Source organism: Kogia breviceps, chromosome 14 (assembly GCF_026419965.1).
Source record: "Kogia breviceps isolate mKogBre1 chromosome 14, mKogBre1 haplotype 1, whole genome shotgun sequence".
Lineage (NCBI taxonomy): Eukaryota > Metazoa > Chordata > Mammalia > Artiodactyla > Physeteridae > Kogia > Kogia breviceps.
In genome coordinates this window covers 25,276,383-25,294,621 of record NC_081323.1, presented here as the reverse complement: position 1 = coordinate 25,294,621, position 18,239 = coordinate 25,276,383, and the positions used below count along the sequence as shown (strand labels likewise).

General features: G+C 52.8%; 2 protein-coding genes across 5 annotated transcripts; both read right to left on the bottom strand.

Moving 5' to 3' along the window:
* Positions 1 to 4,521: 4,521 nt before the first annotated feature.
* On the bottom strand, positions 4,522 to 8,950 carry MSRB1 (methionine sulfoxide reductase B1). 2 transcript variants are annotated; one of them, XM_059039118.2, is made up of 4 exons: positions 8,736 to 8,950; positions 6,808 to 6,956; positions 6,347 to 6,461; positions 4,522 to 5,414 (listed from the first exon to the last, which is right to left on the bottom strand). In XM_059039118.2, the coding sequence occupies exons 1-4, from the start codon at positions 8,788 to 8,790 to the stop codon at positions 5,383 to 5,385; spliced, it is 351 nt and encodes a 116-aa protein (XP_058895101.1). In that variant the 5' UTR covers positions 8,791 to 8,950; the 3' UTR covers positions 4,522 to 5,382. The 2 variants fall into 2 exon arrangements, with proteins under 2 accessions (XP_058895101.1, XP_058895102.1); XM_059039119.2 differs by lacking the exon at positions 6,347 to 6,461 and having other exon boundaries at positions 8,736 to 8,877.
* Positions 8,951 to 9,332: 382 nt separating this feature from the next.
* RPL3L (ribosomal protein L3 like) lies at positions 9,333 to 16,562 on the bottom strand. 3 transcript variants are annotated; one of them, XM_059039074.2, is made up of 10 exons: positions 16,444 to 16,562; positions 15,713 to 15,905; positions 14,254 to 14,422; positions 12,948 to 13,083; positions 11,224 to 11,410; positions 10,969 to 11,129; positions 10,661 to 10,762; positions 10,079 to 10,174; positions 9,726 to 9,845; positions 9,333 to 9,475 (listed from the first exon to the last, which is right to left on the bottom strand). In XM_059039074.2, the coding sequence occupies exons 2-10, from the start codon at positions 15,750 to 15,752 to the stop codon at positions 9,419 to 9,421; spliced, it is 1,068 nt and encodes a 355-aa protein (XP_058895057.1). In that variant the 5' UTR covers positions 15,753 to 15,905; positions 16,444 to 16,562; the 3' UTR covers positions 9,333 to 9,418. The 3 variants fall into 3 exon arrangements, with proteins under 3 accessions (XP_058895057.1, XP_058895055.1, XP_058895056.1); XM_059039072.2 differs by having other exon boundaries at positions 16,397 to 16,471; XM_059039073.2 differs by lacking the exon at positions 10,661 to 10,762 and having other exon boundaries at positions 16,397 to 16,521.
* Positions 16,563 to 18,239: the final 1,677 nt, after the last annotated feature.

Below are 18,239 nucleotides of genomic sequence, written 5' to 3'. Positions count from 1 at the left end.
CTTAAAGATGAATGGATTAAATGCTCCAACCACAAGACACAGGCTTGCTGAATGGATACGAAAACAAGACCCACCTATATGCTGTCTGCAAGAGACCCACTTCAGACCTAGGAACACATACAGATTGAAAGTGAGGGGATGGAAAAACATATTCCATGCAAATGGAAATCAAAAGAAAGCTGGAGTAGCTATACTCATATCAGATAAAATAGACTTTAAAATAAAGAATGTTACAAGATACAAGGAAGGACACTACATAATGATCAAGGGATCAATTCAATAAGAAGATATAACAATTATAAATATATATGCACCCAACACAGGAGCACCTCAATACATAACATAAGGCAACTGCTAACAGCTATAAAAGAGGAAATCGACAGTAACACAGTAATAGTGGGGGACTTTAACACCTCACTTACACCAATGGACAGATCATCCAAAATGAAAATAAATAAGGAAACAGAAGCTTTAAATGACACAATAGCCCAGATAGATTTAATTGCTATTTATAGGACATTCCATCCAAAAACAGCAGATTACACTTTCTTCTCAAGTGCACACGGAACATTCTCCACGATAGATCACATCTTAGGTCACAAATCAAGCCTCAGTAAATTTAAGAAAATTGAAATCATATCAAGCATCTTTTCTGACCACAACACTATGAGATTAGAAATGAATTACAGGGAAAAAAACATAAAAAACACAAACACATGGAGGCTAAACAATACATTACTAAATAACCAAGAGATCACTGAAGAAATCAAAGAGGAAATCAGAAAATACCTAGAGACAAATGACAATGAAAACACGATGATCCAAAACCTATGGGATCCGCGATGAAGAGTAGCCTCTGCTCGCCGCAACTAGAGAAAGCCCATGCACAGCAACGAAGACCCAACACAGCCATAAATAAATAAATAATTTTTTTTAAAAAAAAGGCTTCCCTGGTGGCGCAGTGGTTGAGAGCCCGCCTGCCAATGCAGGGGACATGGGTTCATGCCCTGGTCCGGGAAGATCATGCCGTTGAGCGGCTGGGCCTGTAAGCCATGGCCACTGAGCCTGCGTGTCCGGAGCCTGTGCTCTGCAACAGGAGAGGCCACAACAGTGAGAGGCCCGTGTACCGAAAAAAAAAAAAAAAAAAAAAAAACCTATGGGATGCAGCAAAAGCAGTTCTAAGAGAGAAGTTTATAGCTATACAAGCCTATCTCAAGAAACAAGAAAAATCTCAAATAAACAATCTAACCTTACACCTAAAGGAATCAGAGAAAGAAGAACAAACAAAACCCAAAGTTAGCAGAAGGAAAGAAATCATAAAGATCAGAGCACAAATAAATGAAATAGAAACAAAGAAAACAATAGAAAAGATCAATAAAAATAAAAGCCGGTTCTTTGAGAAGATAAACAAAATTGATAAACCATTAGCCAGACTCATCAAGAAAAAGAGGGAGAGGACTCAAATCAATAAAATTAGAAATGAAAAAGGAGAAGTTACAACAGATACTGCAGAAATACAAAGCATTCTAAGAGACTACTACAAGCAGCTCTATGCCAATAAAATGGACAAGCTGGAAGAAATGGACAAATTTTTAGAAAAGTATAACCTTCCAAGACTGAACCAGGAAGAAATAGAAAATATGAACAGACCAATCACAAGTAATGAAATTGAAACTGTGATTAAAAATCTTCCAACAAACAAAAGTCCAGGACCAGATGGCTTCACAGGTGAATTCTATCAAACATTTAGAGAAGAGCTAACACCCATCCTTCTCAACCTCTTCCAAAAAATTTCAGAGGAAGGAACATTCCCAAACTCATTCTATGAGGCCACCATCACCCTGATACCAAAACCAGACAAAGATACTACAAAAAAAGAAAATTACAGACCAATATCACTGATGAATAGAGATGCAAAAATCCTAAACAAAATACTAGCAAACAGAATCCAACAACACATTAAAAGGATCATACACCATGATCAAGTGGGATGCATCCCAGGGATGCAAGGATTCTTCAATATATGCAAATCAATCAATGTGATACACCATATTAACAAATTGAAGAATAAAAACCATATGATCATCTCAATAGATGCAGAAAAAGCTTTTGGCAAAATTCAACACCAATTTATGATAAAAACTCTCCAGAAAGTGGGCATAGAGGGAACCTACCTCAACATAATAAAGGCCATATACAACAAACCCACAGCAAACATCATTCTCAATGGTGAAAAACTGAAAGCATTTCCTCTAAGATCAGGAACAAGACAAGGATGTCCACTCTCACCACTATTATTCAACATAGTTTTGGAAGTCCTAGCCATGGCAATCAGACAAGAAAAAAAATAAAATGAATACAAATTGGAAAAAAAGAAGTAAAACTGTCACTGTTTGCAGATGACCCGATAGTATACATAGAGAATCCTAAAGATGCCACCAGAAAACTACTAGAGCTAATCAATGAATTTGGTAAAATTGCAGGATACAAAATTAATGCACAGAAATCTCTTGCATTCTTATACACTAATGATGAAAAATCAGAAAGAGAAATTAAGGAAACACTCCCATTTACCATTGCAACTAAAAGAATAAAATACCTAGGAATAAACCTACCTAGGGAGACAAAAGATCTGTATGCAGAAAACTATAAGACACTGATGAAACAAATTAAACAAATTAAACAAATTAAAGATGATACAAACATGGATTCTTCCAATCCATGTTCTTGGATTGGAAGAATCAATATTGTTAAAATGACTATACTACCCAAAGCAATCTACAGGTTCAATGCAATCCCTATCAAATTACCAATGGCATTTTTTACAGAACTAGAACAAAAAATCTTAAAATTTGTATGGAGACACAAAAGACCCTGAATAGCTAAAGCGGTCTTGAGGGAAAAAAATGGACCTGGAGGAATCAGACTCCCTGACTTCAGACTATACTACAAAGGCTACAGTAATCAAGACAATATGGTACTGGCACAAAAACAGAAATATAGATCAATGGAACAGGATAGAAAGCCCAGAGATAAACACACGTACCTATGGTCAACTAATCTATGACAAAGGAGGCAAGGATATACAATGGAGAAAAGACAGTCTCTTCAATAAGTGGTCCTGGGAAAACCAGATAGCTACATGCAAAAGAATGAAATTAGAACACTCCCTAACACCATACACAAAAATAAACTCAAAATGGATTAGAGACCTAAATGTAAGACCAGACACTATAAAATTCTTAGAGGAAAACATAGAAAGAACACTATTTGACATAAATCACAGCAAGATCTTATTTGATCCACCTCCTAGAGTAATGGAAATAAAAACAAAAATTTTTAAATGGGACCTAATGAAACGTCAAAGCTTTTGCACAGCAAAGGAAACTATAAACAAGACAAAAAGACAACCCTCAGAATGGGAGAAAATGTTTGCAAACGAATCAACGGACAAAGGATTAATCTCCAAAATATATAAACAGCTCATGAAGCTCAATATTAAAAAAACAAACCTAATCCAAAAATGGGCAGAAGATCTAAATAGACATTTCTCCAAATAAGACATACAAATGGCCAAGAAGCACATGAAAAGCTGCTCAATATCACTAATTATTAGAGAAATGCAAATCAAAACTACAATGAGGTATCACCTCACAGAAGTTAGAATGGGCACCATCAGAAAATCTACAAACAACAAATGCTGGAGAGGTTGTGGAGAAAGGAAACCCTCTTGCACTGTTGGTGGGAATGTAAATTGATACAGCCACTATGGAGAACAGTATGGAGGTTCCTTAAAAAACTAAAAATAGAATTACCATATGATCTAGCAATCCCACTACTGGGCATATACCCTGAGAAAACCGTAATTTAAAAAGACATGCACCCCAATGTTCATTGCAGCACTATTTACAATAGCCAGGTCATGGAAGCAACCTAAATGCCCATCAACAGACGAATGGATAAAGAAGATGTGGTACATATATACAATGGAATATTACTCAGCCATAAAAAGGAATGAAATTGGGTCATTTGTTGAGACATGGATGGATCTAGAGACTGTCATACAGAGTGAAGTAAGTCAGAAAGAGAAAAACAAATATCGTATATTAACGCATATATGTGGAACCTAGAAAAGGTACAGATGAACCAGTTTGCAGAGCAGAAACAGAGACACAGATATATAGAGAACAAACGTATGGACACCAAGGGGGGAAACAGCAGGGGGGTGTGGGTGGTGGCGTGATGAACTGGGCGATTGGGATTGACATGTATACACTGATGTGTATAAAATGGATGACTAATAAGAACCTGCTATATAAAAAAATTAAATTTAATTTAAAATTTTTTTTTAAAAAGACCTTAAGGGCAGGCCCCATCTGCCTTTCTCACGGCTGCATCCCCAGCACTGAAGCTAGAGCCTGACACTGAGCTCAGTAACTATTTGTGGAACAAGTGAAACAGCTGTGCAAAGCCTGACCCTGGGTGCTGGCATCCCTGATGTTGTTAATAAAGACAGCAAGCCTGGGTTCTGTTTGTTTATTGATCTCCTCCTGATTACTCCAAAGAGGATTCAAGATGGAAGGGGCTTTGCCCACCCTCCCTTATGGCAGGACCCTCAGAGCATGTTCAGTGAGGCACAGTCACTGTGTCCCCGGAAGCGGTGAACTGTAGGCTGTGAGCTCCGGGGTCCCCAGCCTTGCACAGTTAAGGTGATGGAGCAATAGCTGCTTTCCTAAGCCTGAGTGGGGCAAGCAGCATCCACACAGATGGTGCAACAGGGTTCGGGATTTCTCCTTTTGTAACCAAGAGGCCAGAGATCTGTCCCCTCTGCCTGCTCCCCCAGCGGGTCACAGATCATCACCACTCTGGCTGCCTGGAAGGGTTTAGTCAGAGAGAATCATAGAGTGACCGGGGCTGGAGCAGCCAACTGGGGCCGCCCCTGTTTGCATTCTCTCTCCTAGCACAGCCTGCTGGAGACGGGCAAGAGCTTTGGCGAGGGCCAGAGCCCATCTCAGAACTGGGCCTCATGGGGGTGAGTCCAGACAGGCAGGGAGGGGGCAGCGGGCTGAGGAGAGAAGGTAGGGGCTGCACCATCACTGTAAGATGAGCCAGGCCTAGAGCCCCCTCCCTGAGACTCCTGTGAGAGCCAACAGTGGGGCCTCCAGGCCCCCGCTGGCAGCCAAGTGTAGCCTTCTCCTTTTCCCAGCGTCTTCCCTTCTCTTAGCCTGTTCAGAGGCAAGGCCTTAGGAACCTTTCTAATGTTTCAGCTACCCCTCTCCCCCCGCTCCCCTGTCCAAATGTCTGGGGTTCCACTTCTAAGATGGGATGTCCAGAGTGTGGCCACAAAGCAGTGTCCATCTGGGATGGGTGTGGGCTGCCCACTTACTGTCCCTGGGAGGCAGAAGTTTCTTTGCCTGAAAGAAATGAGGGAGGGGAGAGAAAAACAAGTCACTGCTAACTTAGGTTTCAGACACTGTTCCCTGGCCCAACCCACTCCCGCTGCAGCCTGCAGACCAAGAGAGCTGGGAGGACCAAGACCCGCACCCTGGGGGTGTCTCTGTGGCCAGTTCTTTCCCTGAGATCTGCAAGAAAACCCAGGGTCTGTCATTCCTCCACACATACCGGAGGACAAATAGCTACAAAAGGACAAAAGTATTATCAAACCTTTATCACGCACCGGCCCTCACAGACAGCCTCACTTAACCCCACAGTGAGAGCAGCGAGAAGGTGCTATTAGCAACCCCATTTTACAGAGGATAAAACTGAGACTAGGGACTGGCCACAGTCTTGCAGGCAGCAAATGAGGAGAGGGATTTGAGCTACAAAGAATGCGGAGGAGTCCAGAGGGCGGCTGGGGATACAGACAGAAAGCAATGGGCCAGAGAGGAGGCTGAGCTCAGATAAAACACACACAAATGAAAAACGGCTCCCAAACAATCTACCAGTGATAAGAATATTGCCAACAGGAGCACATATATACTGAGACCCTACTACACTCCAGACCCCAGTGCACTTTCATGCAGTCAGTCTTAACGGGCCTGTGAAGGAGGCTCTGCCATCACGCCCACTACACAGAAGATGAGGAGGCTCAGAGAGGCTGACGAGCAAGCCTGCAGCTGCACAGCCCCAGAACTCAGCCTCCGCACCGCCCTGCACGCGATCAACCAGATGCAGGAGGCAGGACATCTGCCCTTTGTCCCTGTCCCGCAGCCACCTTCCAGTGGCCCTGGGCAGCACGCTTTGGTGCCCCCATGCTTTGTCACTGTAAGTGCATGAGAACAGTGTGCCCTGGGCCTCTAAAGGTCTGTACACAGGCCTGTGCCCAGCTGCTGGCAGGCAAGCTCACCTTTAGGGATGAACTTCAGTGAGCTGCTGAATATTCAGAAGCGGGACTGTCCACGCTTGGGGCCATCATTCAGGAACTCATGGCCCAGCCCATTGCCACACCTGCCACAGGACACCTGGGAAGACCACAAGACAGCCATGAAAACAGCTGCAGCCATGGCCCCTCCTGCCACCAGCACATGGGGTCCTCCCCATGCCTATTTCCCAAGGTTACTGCTGGCATGGGAGGTTGGCCTTGGCCCAGAACCTGCCCCGGAAAACCATCTTGTTTCCCTGTTCGCACCAGGACCCCAGGCTCTCCCAATAGTTTGGGGTGTCAGCTCCCCTGGCTGAAGCCAGAGGCCTGGAATAGACAGACCCTAGGTCCCTACAGCTGTAGGGGGAACAGCAGGAAGGGGTGGGGGGCTCTCAGGACCCCCCTGGCTGACACCTCCTCACTGCCCCCCATTTGCTACCACCCACCTTTAAGGCTCCAGGCTGATTGTGCTCTGGATGCTTGGCCACACTGTCAGCATGGATGGTATCGGTGAAGGCCGGCCATGGGGATGAGTGTGCATACTTTGAGCAGCTGGAAAACAGCTCATAGCCACATTGGGCACACACGTAGATGCCTGGGGCGGAAGGGGAGGCAAGAACAGAGATGCTGGCTCCAGCGTCTCGGGGGTGAGCAACCAAATCCTTGAACCCAGGAGAGGACAGCAGCACTCCGGTTACAGAGTGGGCTGCACACCCTCCCCACTCACCCACCCACCACCCATAAGCCTGGGTATCGGCTCTGTGGGGGAGACACAGCATGGAGCTCACATTTAGCGGTTCTGAGCCTGTGCCAGAGACAAGGAGAGCCACTGTTCACACTTACTTCTTTCACTCTTAACAGCCCTGTAATGCAGATGTTCCCATTTTACAGATGAGGAAGCTGAGGCTCAGGGATGCAAAACGCTCAGCTATAGGGTGTGCAGCCAGGAAGGAACCCAGGCACTCTGATGAGGACACAGCTCTGCCCCTCACACACAAGCAGGCCCCACACGGTGGGGGCTGTGGCATGGCCAGCACCACCACTAGCCCCCCTCCCTTCCCACGCGGACCTCCCTCTACCCAAAGAAGCCGTAAGGTGGATGCCCAGACACCAGCCTGCTCTCCAAGCAGGAAAAGACTGATCCCAGCAAAAGACCTCCAGTCAGACAGAGGGCCCAGGAAGACAGAGCGCCAGGGAGAAGGATGAGTTTTAACCTACCTCCAAAAGATCACCCTGAGGGGGGAAAAAGAAAGGTTGCAAAACTGACTCGCAGAATAGGAAACTGCTTGGGGGGGGGGGTCCCTCGAGGGGTACTGAGTCACCCTTCGCCCCCTGCCTGGCCTGGAGACAGCCTGCCCTGGAGTCTGTGACCTACTCAGCCTTTACCAGTAACTTGAGGAAGAAAAGAGGAAACAGGAGTTGCTGTGGGAGTGGAGTTTCCAGCTTGGCAGAGTAGCCCGAGCACAACCCGGAGTCCCACAGCCAGAGAGTCTGAAGGGAGGACTTTGCCCAGAGGGTCACAGCTGGCTCACAGAGAAGCAGGGTGTCACATCCCAGCCCCCTCAAGGGCTGACACCCAACAAATCCCACCCAGGGGTAGGTCGCTGCCCTAGTCTTGCCTGTGGGCATATTTTACCGAATTAGTCCATGACCAGGCAGCATAGCCCAGAAGGGGATTCATCTGGGCCTCTCAAAGCCTGGAGCCAGGGCTGACGCCGGCCATGCCCCCAAACCAACCACTCACCCGCTACATTCCACCCCTCCTACCTGACCCAGCCTGTCCAGTCAAACTTCACTACCCATTGGCAGCCTGGCAGCACTCCTGGTTACCCAAACCTGGGGCCCTGGGCGGGTGGGGGAGGCACACAGGCGGTCACATTTGGATCCCAACAAGACGTGCTTTCCAGCTTACCCCGCAAGTCTGGGGAACCGGGGAGAAGAAAGGGCTGGGGTAATATCAGAGGGATGCCCCAAGGAGAGGCAGGCAGTCACAGGAGCTGTCCCTGAACAAGACCTTCTACCGCCTCCCCCTAAAGTTCCGATCCTGACCCGGATACCCGCAACGGCGTCACCACCCCCATACCTTGACCCCGCAGATTTCCTAGGAAAAGGCCACGCTCACACTCAAGGTCTGTCCTCGAGGACAGCGACACCCTCTCTCCAATGTCCCTCTCCCCTCAAGTACCCCTACTCTCCGGAACCCCCAACTCCTCCCTCCTCTGTATCCTCTTTACCCACATGCGTTCCTCCCCGCGTGGTCACACTCGGCCCCCGTTCCCGGGACTCCGGGGTTCCATCTCCACCCGGAGGGCTGCGACACCTCCTCTAATATGCGTCCCCGCCCCTGCTGTCCTCAGGAGGTCACAGGTCGTACCCGGCTCAAAGTGGTTCTGGAAAACCTCGCCCCCGAAGAAGCTGCAGAACGACATGGCGCCGGCGGGACAGCTGAACAATCGCCGCCTCCGACAGATCCGAGGCCACAGACCTACGACCTGGTGCTTGTGCCCGCCTCCCGCCCCGCCTCCCGAGAACTAATCCCACTAGGATCCCGGACCTGCCCCGGCGCCCGAGGCCCCGCCCCCCAAGGGGACCAATCACGTCCAGAGGTGCGAGACACCCTCGCAGGGCCCGCCTCCCGTTGACCCGCCCTTTCCACGGACCAATCCCACCCCGAGACTAGGGTTCCGGCTTCCGCCTCCAGGAGGTCCCGCCCCCTCCCGAGGACCTGCCCCCTCCGTCTTCCAGCAGGCCCTGCCCACCACTAAGGACCACTCCTGAGCGGTCCCCGCGGCCCCGCCCCTGCCGCCCTGCCCCTAGCGGCACGGCGAGCCGCTGAGCTGCGCTGGGCTTAGGGGTGGCAGCCGCGGTGCACGCTTATCCGCGTACGCTCTCGTCGTTTCCCGGCGCTAAGCCCCGGGCTGCCGGCCGTTGACCAGCCTTTCTGTGCCCCGCAACTCTGAGACACCGCGGGAAGAGTTGTCTCTGGCTTTTTATTAGACAAGGGGACAGGAGGGGGTTGCGCCGCGCTTCTTTCAGGCTCCCTCCATCCTATCCTGCCTACAAGTCTCCCGAGATTTCCGGCTTTTCCTTCTCAAGATGCTTCTTCTGGGGACCCTGGTGGGCGAGGGACAGGAGGAGCGTTAGTCACAGGGGTCTAACCAGCCGCCTGGGTTACGCGGAGTCGGCCCTGCGCCCTCTCCCACTGGTTCTCCCTGCTTCCTTTCTGGCAAGAATCAGTGCCCAGGACTGGACCCCTAAAAGCCCCCTCCTGTGGACGAGTGCAGGGACATGCGTGCCACCCCCATCTGCTCAGCTTCCCCCGCTCTGGTGTCGGAGACACAGAGAGCAAGGCTGGTGGGCTCACCATGAAGACCCTCTTCTCTTGGGCGGTCTGGAAGCGGCCATGGCCAAACTTGGAGGTGGTGTCAATGAACTTGAGCTCGATGTTCTCCAGGGCCCTGCGGTTATGGTGCACCAGGAGGGACTGCGGCGGTGGGCGAGGGGAGCTGTCACCGTGAGAGGTCCCCACTCAGCCCCTCCCATTACCCCCAGTCCACACAGGAAGGTCTCGCTCACCCAGATTGTTAGAACCTCTCCCTCTTTGCTTTCCCCATCCCCACCCCTCCTGAAGCAGGCTGGAGGACAGGGTAGGCCAGCCCCCCAACTCCCCCAAGGCCCATGGGGCTCCCACTCCCCAGCTCACCACCCGGCACTGACCTTCCTCAGTGTGATGACCCTCTTCTTGGTGCCGGCAATGCAACCTTTCAGCATGACAAAGTCATTGTTGACTTCCCCATAGTGGGGGAAGCCACCCTGTGGGAAGGTGAGTCCAGGAAAGGGGCTGCTGGGTTAGGAGGCAGCTGGGGGCCCTAGGAGAACTCCCCTGGCCTAGGGTGACATTATCGATCCCTAATCAGGGCAGCATCTGAGCCACACCCTAAGTCCTTCCCGTGATTATCTTATTTAAAATTTTGCATTTTACAGAGGGGGGAAACAGGCTCAGAGGGGTGAAGTCACTTGCTCCAGGTCCTGCAGCTGCTACACACTGCAGCTGGGGTTTGAGCCTAGGCAGCCTGACTCCAAGGCCACAGTCAGAGCTGCTGCACTCCGCACCCTGTGACAGCAGCTGGAGGATGAGCTGTCTGCAGTGGTGGCTCTGAGGGTGCAGGAATAGCAGGGGTTTGGTCCACCCAGGCGGTCCACCCTGGTGCCTGAGCTCTTGGGGGAGGGCAGCACCCCACAGGCCTGCCCCACACATGCACACCAGGCCCCTCAGCCAAACTGGCAGCCCACCCTCACCAGTGGTGTGATGGATTTATCTGTCACATCGTAGCTGGTGGATGCGTTGTTCTTAACCACCTTCCCGTCCTCCATGTGCAGCCCCCGGCCAATGCGATAGATCTGCCAGGAGCACAGGGCACATTGGGGACAGCAGGTATCCTCTGGGGCTGGCAAAATGCCCACACCCATCAGGATGTGGGCTTAGACCCAGGCACTGGTGGGGGCATTTCAGAGCCTTAGGGGGCCAGGCAGCATCTGGGTCATGCACCCCACTCACTGGGGTGTGGTCATGGGCATCCCCCCTCAAACCAGGCCTGTGGACACACCTTCTTGTTGAGCTCTGTGCGGTGATGGTAGCCCTTCTGCCCAGCCCGGGCGATGGAGCAGCCCACGCGGGCAGGGTGCCAGGCACCAATGCAGGCCACCTTGCGCAGCCCCTTATGGGTCTTCCTTGGCAGCTTCTTGGTATGCCAGCGGCTCGTGACCCCTGCAGGTGGTAGAGGCGGGTGGCTTAGAGGCCAGTTTGGCCCCCACCTCCTCCAGGCAGCCTTCCTGGAGCCACCATCCCCACCTGGCCCTACCTTTGACGCCCCTGCCCTTGGTGACGGCAATGACATCAATGACCTCACTCTGGCTGAATACGCTGTGCACTGGCACCTGCTTCTCCAGCCGGGCCTGGGCCCAGGCCACCTTCTCAGCCACTGTGCCGCCATTCAGCTGGATCTCCATGATGTGGGCCTTCTTCTGCCGGAAGGGCAGCAGCTTCATCTGTAAGACATGGCACGGCCAGTCGGTTCCCAGAAAGTCACACACGCCCCCATTTGCAGACACGACATGGCCAGCTGGTGACTCCTGGCAGACTTTCACGCACACATTCATTCAACAGATGATCCCATGCTCTGGTGCATCTATAGGCCACGTTCTGTGCGAGGCACTGGGGATGCAGCATGGAATGAGGCAGACAGTGTCCTGGCCCGCATGGAGCCACCATCTAGTTGGGCAGCAGAAACCAAGTAAACTCTTGGATAGGCCTAAGTGTTGTGATGAAATACTGAGGGTGGAGGGGACAGTTATTGAACATGAGGGTGGTGAAGGAGGGCCTCTCTGAGGAGGTGACATCAATGGCAAGAAGGAACCGCTAGGTGAAGATCTGAGAGCTTTGGGGGCAGAGGGAACCGCATATGCAAAGGCCTTGTGGCAGGGAAGATGGGGGGGGGCGGTGGTTGGTGGGACAGAAACGAGACCAGTGTGTCTGGACTGTGGTGAACAGGGAGGAGGGTTCAGGATGGTGATAGGTGAGCAGGGGCCAGGCCAGGCAGGTCTCAGAGGGAGTAGCTCAGGCTTTATTCCAAGTGCAGGGTGTGACATGATCTGATGCACAATTTTTTTTTTTTTTTTTTTTTTTTTTTGCAGTACGCGGGCCTCTCACCACCGTGGCCTCTCCCGTAGCGGAGCACAGGCTCTGGACGCGCAGGCTCAGCAGCCATGGCTCACGGGCCCAGCCGCTCCACGGCATGCGGGATCCTCCCAGACCGGGGCACGAACCTGTATCCCCTGCATCGGCAGGCGGACTCCCAACCACTGCGCCACCAGGGAAGCCCTGATGCACATTTTTAAACATCTTTGGCTGCTGCTGTGTGAGGTGGAAGCAAGGACGCAGTTAGGTCACAGCATAGGGCTCAACCAGTACTGATGGAGGACCTGTTGCATATAAGTCTCCTGGGGGGTGTGGTACAGCAGTGAGCAGGAAGCTGTGACCCCTGCCCCTGTGGAGCTCAAGTCTATGGAGGGAGATGGATGTTAACCAATGACACACATAACCAGAAACTGCAAGTGTGAGAGTAACTCAGGCAGGTGGGGAGGGTCACTGCTCCGGGCATGGGAAGGCTTCCCTGAACATTCCAGAAAAAGCCAGAGGGTATAGGTAACCTGTTAGCCCACACGAAGCCAGACCCCACTTACGAATGTTGATTCACACCCACATGTGCCAGACCCCCAAACAGAGGCAGCCAGCCCCCCACACCCAACACTGGGCAGGCGATCCTGGACCTTTGGGGCATTTCAGGGCCTTGGTTGACTGCTGGGTGTGGCCAGTACCCCGCAGCCCTCAGAGTGCACTGATGCCCAACACCCCATCCCCGGGGCTGCCGGCGGCTGGCTGGTCAGCCGACACTTTGGGCCTATGCCCGGGGCTTGCAGTATTTTTAGGCTGACATTTGCCAGGGCTCCTGGAAGCCAGGCTGAGGGAGGGTGGGCCCAGCGGGTGGACTGGCTGACCAGTGTGGACCAGAGGGTAAGGGCTGACCTGGGTGTGGACGATGACCCGGATGACCTTGCAGTACTTTTTCATGGCAGCAAAGTCCCTCTGCAGCTGCTTCTTGCCATCGGCGTCGCGCCACCTCCTGCAGGCCTTGGTGAAGGCTTTTTTCTTGCTCTTGTGCCTGAGCCGTGCACAGAGGGTGCTCAGCACGGCCAGCACGGCAGCCTCCGCTGCAGCCTACCAAACATGGGCTTCTATGTCCCCCTCCTCCTTCCTCCCCTTCCCAGAGGAGGCATTGCTGGGCCCCTGGGGTCCCTGGGCTGGTTACGGACGCCCTCCTTAAGCACAGACTGTCTTTCCCTCTCTAGGCCTCAGTTTCCTCCTCCGTAAAGTGGGTACCCTCCCTGCCTCCTGGGGCTGAGAGTGAGCAGATGTGCAGGAGCCCGGGAAGGGGCATGTCAGCCAGCCACGGCCACATGCCCACTTTGCCATGGCTGCTGAACCCAGTTCTAAAGTGAAGAGTCAGGACTGGCCAGGCCCCACACCCCATCATTCCTAACCCTTGCCAGGATGCTGGAAGGTGGACATCATTATCCCCATCCTACAGATGAAGAAACCGAGGTTCACAGAGGTCAGATGAGGGGCAAGTTGATCACAATTGCAGCAGCAAAAACAAGGCCAGCTGGCGTTCGCTGAGCTCTTTCCCTGTGCTGAGCACTTGACACACTCTGCTCAGCTCATCCTCAGGGCTGCCCCAAGATGTGGGGACCTCTCCTGTTCCCATTTGATGGTGTCTGTGGGGAGTGTGTGTGTGTGGTGAGGGGGTGAGGTGAGGTTCTAAAAGGTCAGTCAGCTTGCCTGTGGTCACACAGCCTGCTCTGACACTGGGGCCCAAGATCCTTGCCTCCCATAGAGGCTACACATGCCTCTGCCTCCATATGGAAGGGCGTGTCTGTGAGGTTCCGCAGGCAGGGGCACCTTCCCTTTCTGGACTTAATGCCAGGGAAGATTTGAGGCCTAAGGATGCCTTCCTTTCTGATGAAAAGAGCTTGTCAGTTGGCTATTTCCCTTTTTACCCTGGCTGCTAGGAAGCTCAGAACCAACTCTGACATTCCATCAAATTACTTCCTTAGTTCACCCTGAGGATGAGAATGTTTGCTTTCCTTTTTCCTCTAACTAATTTCCTCTCCAGCCCTCTAGTCCTTGTCTTTTATTGGAGGGAAGGCATCACACACTCACACGCATACACACACACACACACACACACACACACACACACTTTCCTGCCTTCCACACGCTGCTGACACTCCTCCTGCTGCCCAACCACCCAGCATCCCCACGGGGCCCTCACCAGTCCTTGTAGAAGCGGCGGCGGCACTCATCGCTGAGATGTTCCGCAAAGATGGTCTTGAAGCTCCGCAGGCCTCGTGGGGTGGCCACATAGCCCACCACGCCCACCACCACCAGAGGCGGCGTCTCCACAATCGTCACTGCCTCCACCTCCTCCCGCTTGGAAATTTCTGAAAGAAACCCAGAGACAGAGGTGTGGAGGGGGGCCTCCGAGTCCGAGGGGAAAGGGGTGGAAGTGCCAACCACACAGCCCCACCTGCCCGCGTGAGGACCCAGAGCCAGAGCCCCAGGGCTGTTGTGGACAGAGGCCCCTGTGAGCGGGTCCCTGACCTCAAGCCCTGAGCCTCCCCCCTCCCGGCCTTTCTCTCCCTGCTCTGCCCTGCATGTGGAGCCACTGCTGGGCAAGACCCCACAGGTGTCCACACTAGCTCTGACTCAGCTCAGGTAAGGCCTGACCTGCTCCTGCCTCGGTTTCCCCACCAGACCACCCAGGAGTGGGCCAGGAGAGCCACAGCCAGAGCAGCATCCCCCAAAGGGTAGGGTTGGGCATCCTCTAGGGGAGTACAAATGGGCACTATGAATGTATGTGGATGAGTTCTAGAACAAAACCTAAGACTTGTCCTAAACCCATGATTTTATAGATGTTATTAATGAGGCTGATTCAAGTCAAAGAAGTATATGCTTAAAATATATATTAGGGGAATTCCCTGGCAGTCCAGAGGTTAGGACTCGGCACTTTCACTGCCGAGGGCCCGGGTTCGATCCCTGGTCGGGTAACTAAGATCCTGCAAGCCGCGTGGCGCAGCCAAAATATATATACTTCAGGAGAGATGGAGAACAGATGAGTGGTTGCCAGAAGGTTGGGGGGTGGCGGCTGTGGCTATAATAGGGCAACAGGACGGACTGTTGTGGGAATGGAACGTTCCAAGGTGGTGGGTACACGCATTTACACATGACAGAACCTGTCATTTACACGTGACAGAACCATAGAACTAAATAAACACACATCTTATTCAGGAGAATCCAGCATAAGATGGGTAGGGTGTATCCATGTCATTATCCAGCTATGACATATTACCATGGTTTTAAGAGATGTTTCCATTGGGGAAACTGGGTAAAGGGTGCATGGGATCCCTCTGTATTATTTCTTATAACCACACTATGATGATCTCAAAACTGGAAGTGTGTAGGGGCACCTACCCTTGAATCTTAGCTCCTACAAGTTTCATAACTGCTCTATTTCCTCATCTGTAAACTGGGGCAATGACAGATCGGTTCTTGAGGCACGGCCAGCAGTCAACGTTCTGACTGAGGTGCCCGTGGGCGGGGCCTGGCCCGTTCTGGGGCTGTTTACCCTCCAGGAGCCCAGTTGTGGCTCCTAGCATCTGGAAGGACCTCCAGATCTTCTGGCGGTCAGGGGTGCTTGGCCCACCCCCCAGGGGCCCCTAGCGGCCACTCACTGAGCCCTGGCCGGTGCACCTCCCGCAGAGTGTGTGTCATGCCAGCCTTGTAGCCCAGGAAGGCCGTGAGGTGCACCGGCTGGCTGGGGTCGTCCCGAGGCCACGTCTTCACCTTGCCCTGGTGCCGGCGGCTCCTCTTGTGTGGCAGGAAGCCCAGTTGTCCATGCCGAGGGGCAGAGAACTTCCGGTGGGACTGGAGACAGAGGGAAGGGAGATCAGAGCTGGGGTCTCCCTGCTGGGTGCAGCTGGGCGGTCCCAGAGACCAGACCAGAAGTGAGCTAGAGACCCCAGGCTGAGACCTGGTGGCCCTCAGGGCCTGCATCTGTCCACAAGAAAGGAGGGAAACTTCTCCAAGGGCAGTGTCTTAGGGACAGAGTCGGCGGCAGCCCCCCTCACCCATGGGCTTCCTGTCTCAGTGGCCTGGCCCTGCCTGGCTGGGCCCAGAAAAGGCAGGTCCACACTGCAGACAAGGCCACAGAGGCAGGGGGCCGCTGCCATCTGTCCCTCTGTTTGCCTGTCCTAGGCCTGGAAGCCAGAGCTTGGGCCCCCTGCTGTCCCCTCTAATCACCTACTCTGTCACAGGCCCAAGGACCTTCTCTGCTGGGATAGATCCCAGAAGCCCACCTGCCCCTCGCCAGGAAGCTGGCATGCTTCCCCCCAACTACCCCCCTCCAGCCCACTGACCATGGAGGCCTGTCCCTGCAGGTTAGGAATGGAAGGGGCCACCTCACCAAGCGTCGGAGGTCAAGTGGCAGGGCCAGGACGCACAGCAGCCAGATCCCAGATTTAGCCCCTGGCAGGGGAGCTCTGTCATCTCCTGTGGCGGATGTGGGCTCTGGTGTCAGGAGCGGGCCTGGCCCAGGGCAGGGCGAAGGGGGGCAGCCTGGGCAGCCTGGGGGGTGAACCTGGAGCTAGGGCTGGCACTCGTTTCCTCAAGGGTCCTGGGACTGGGTCACACACTTTGTTTTCTGGTTCGTGTGACCCTCCAAGACAGGAACAACTTGGCCTGGTAGGGGGTTTAGGAACTCGGGTTGGGGAGCTTCCCTTGGGCAGCTGCCATTAGGAGGGTCTGAGTCCAGTTTGCTGGCCTTGAAGCAGAGCAGATTCCTGTGCTGTCCTGAGGCTGTGAGCCTGAGCTGGACAAATGGCAGGAAGATGGGGAAGTTTGGCTCTGTGCCCAGAGGATCACTAGAGCTGTGATTCAGTCAAGGTCCCTTGATTCTAGTAGCTGTGAGCCAAGAACGCTTAGGATACTTTTTTTTTTTTTTTTTTTTTTTTGGTGGTACGTGGGCCTCTCACTGTCGTGGCCTCTCCCGTTGCGGAGTACAGGCTCCGGAAGCACAGGCTCAGCGGCCATGGCTCACAGGCCTAGCTGCTCCACAGCATGTGGGATCTTCCCGGACCGGGGCACGAACCCATGTCCCCTGCATCGGCAGGCGGACTCGCAACCACTGCGCCACCAGGGAAGCCCTAGGATACTTTTTTTAAAAAATATTTATTGGGCTTCCCTGGTGGCGCAGTGGTTGAGAGTCCGCCTGCTGATGCGGGGGACGCGGGTTCGTGCCCTGGTCGGGGAGGATCCCGCGTGCCGCGGAGTGGCTGGGCCCGTGAGCCGTGGCCGCTGAGCCTGGGCGTCCAGAGCCTGTGCTCCGCAACGGGAGAGGCCACAACGGTGAGGCCCGCGTGCCACAAAAAAAAAAAAAAAATTTATTTATTTGGTTGCACCAGGTCTTAGTTGCAGCAGGCGGGCTCCTTAGTTTCGGCATGCATGTGGGATCTAGTTCCCTGACCAGGGATTGAACCCAGGCCCCCTGCATTGGGAGTGCAGAGTCTTAACCACTGCACCACCAGGGAAGTCCCTTAAGATAATTTTATGAACTTAAATTATTTTATATACTTTTTAAAAATAAATTTATTCATTTTATTTTTGGCTGCATTGGGTCTTCGTTGCTGCATGCAAGCTTCCTCTAGTTGTGAGTAGGAGCTACTCTTTTTTAAAATTAATTTATTAATTTATTTATTTTTGGCTGTGTTGGGTCTCCGTTTCCGTGCGAAGGCTTTCTCTAGTTGTGGCAAGTGGGGGCCACTCTTCATTGCGGTGCACAGGCCTCTCATTATTGCGGCCTCTCTTGTTGCAGAGCACAAGCTACAGACGCGCAGGCTCAGTAGTCGTGGCTCACGGGCCTAGTTGCTCCGCAGCATGTGGGATCTTCCCAGACCAGGGCTCAAACCTGTGTCCCCTGCATTGGCAGGCAGATTCTCAACCACTGTGCCACCAGGGAAGCCCAAGAGCTACTCTTCATTGCAGTGTGCAGGCTTCTCATTACTGTGGCTTCTCTTGTTGCAGAGCACGGGCTCTAGGCTCACGGGCTTCAGTAGTTGTGGCTTGTGGGCTCTAGAGCGCAGGATCAGTAGTTGTGGCTCACAGGCTTAGTTGTTCCATGGCATGTGGGATCTTCCCAGACCAGGGCTCGAATCCGTGTCCCCTGCATTGGCAGGAGGATTCTTAACCACTACGCCACGAGGG

Excerpts from the sequence above, each read along its gene's own strand:
- MSRB1 (XM_059039119.2), bottom strand. The coding sequence starts at position 8,790 with ATGTCGTTCTGCAGCTTCTTCGGGGGCGAGGTTTTCCAGAACCACTTT. Across the intron at positions 6,957-8,735 it reads CCAGAACCACTTTGAGCCGG|GCATCTACGTGTGTGCCCAA; the intron begins GTACGACCTGTG and ends CTTCCGCCCCAG. Across the intron at positions 5,415-6,807 it reads ATCAGCCTGGAGCCTTAAAG|GCAAAGAAACTTCTGCCTCC; the intron begins GTGGGTGGTAGC and ends CATTTCTTTCAG.
- RPL3L (XM_059039072.2), bottom strand. Across the intron at positions 10,763-10,968 it reads GCACAGAGCTCAACAAGAAG|ATCTATCGCATTGGCCGGGG; the intron begins GTGTGTCCACAG and ends TGCTCCTGGCAG. Across the intron at positions 9,846-10,078 it reads GGGTCATCACACTGAGGAAG|TCCCTCCTGGTGCACCATAA; the intron begins GTCAGTGCCGGG and ends CCACCGCCGCAG.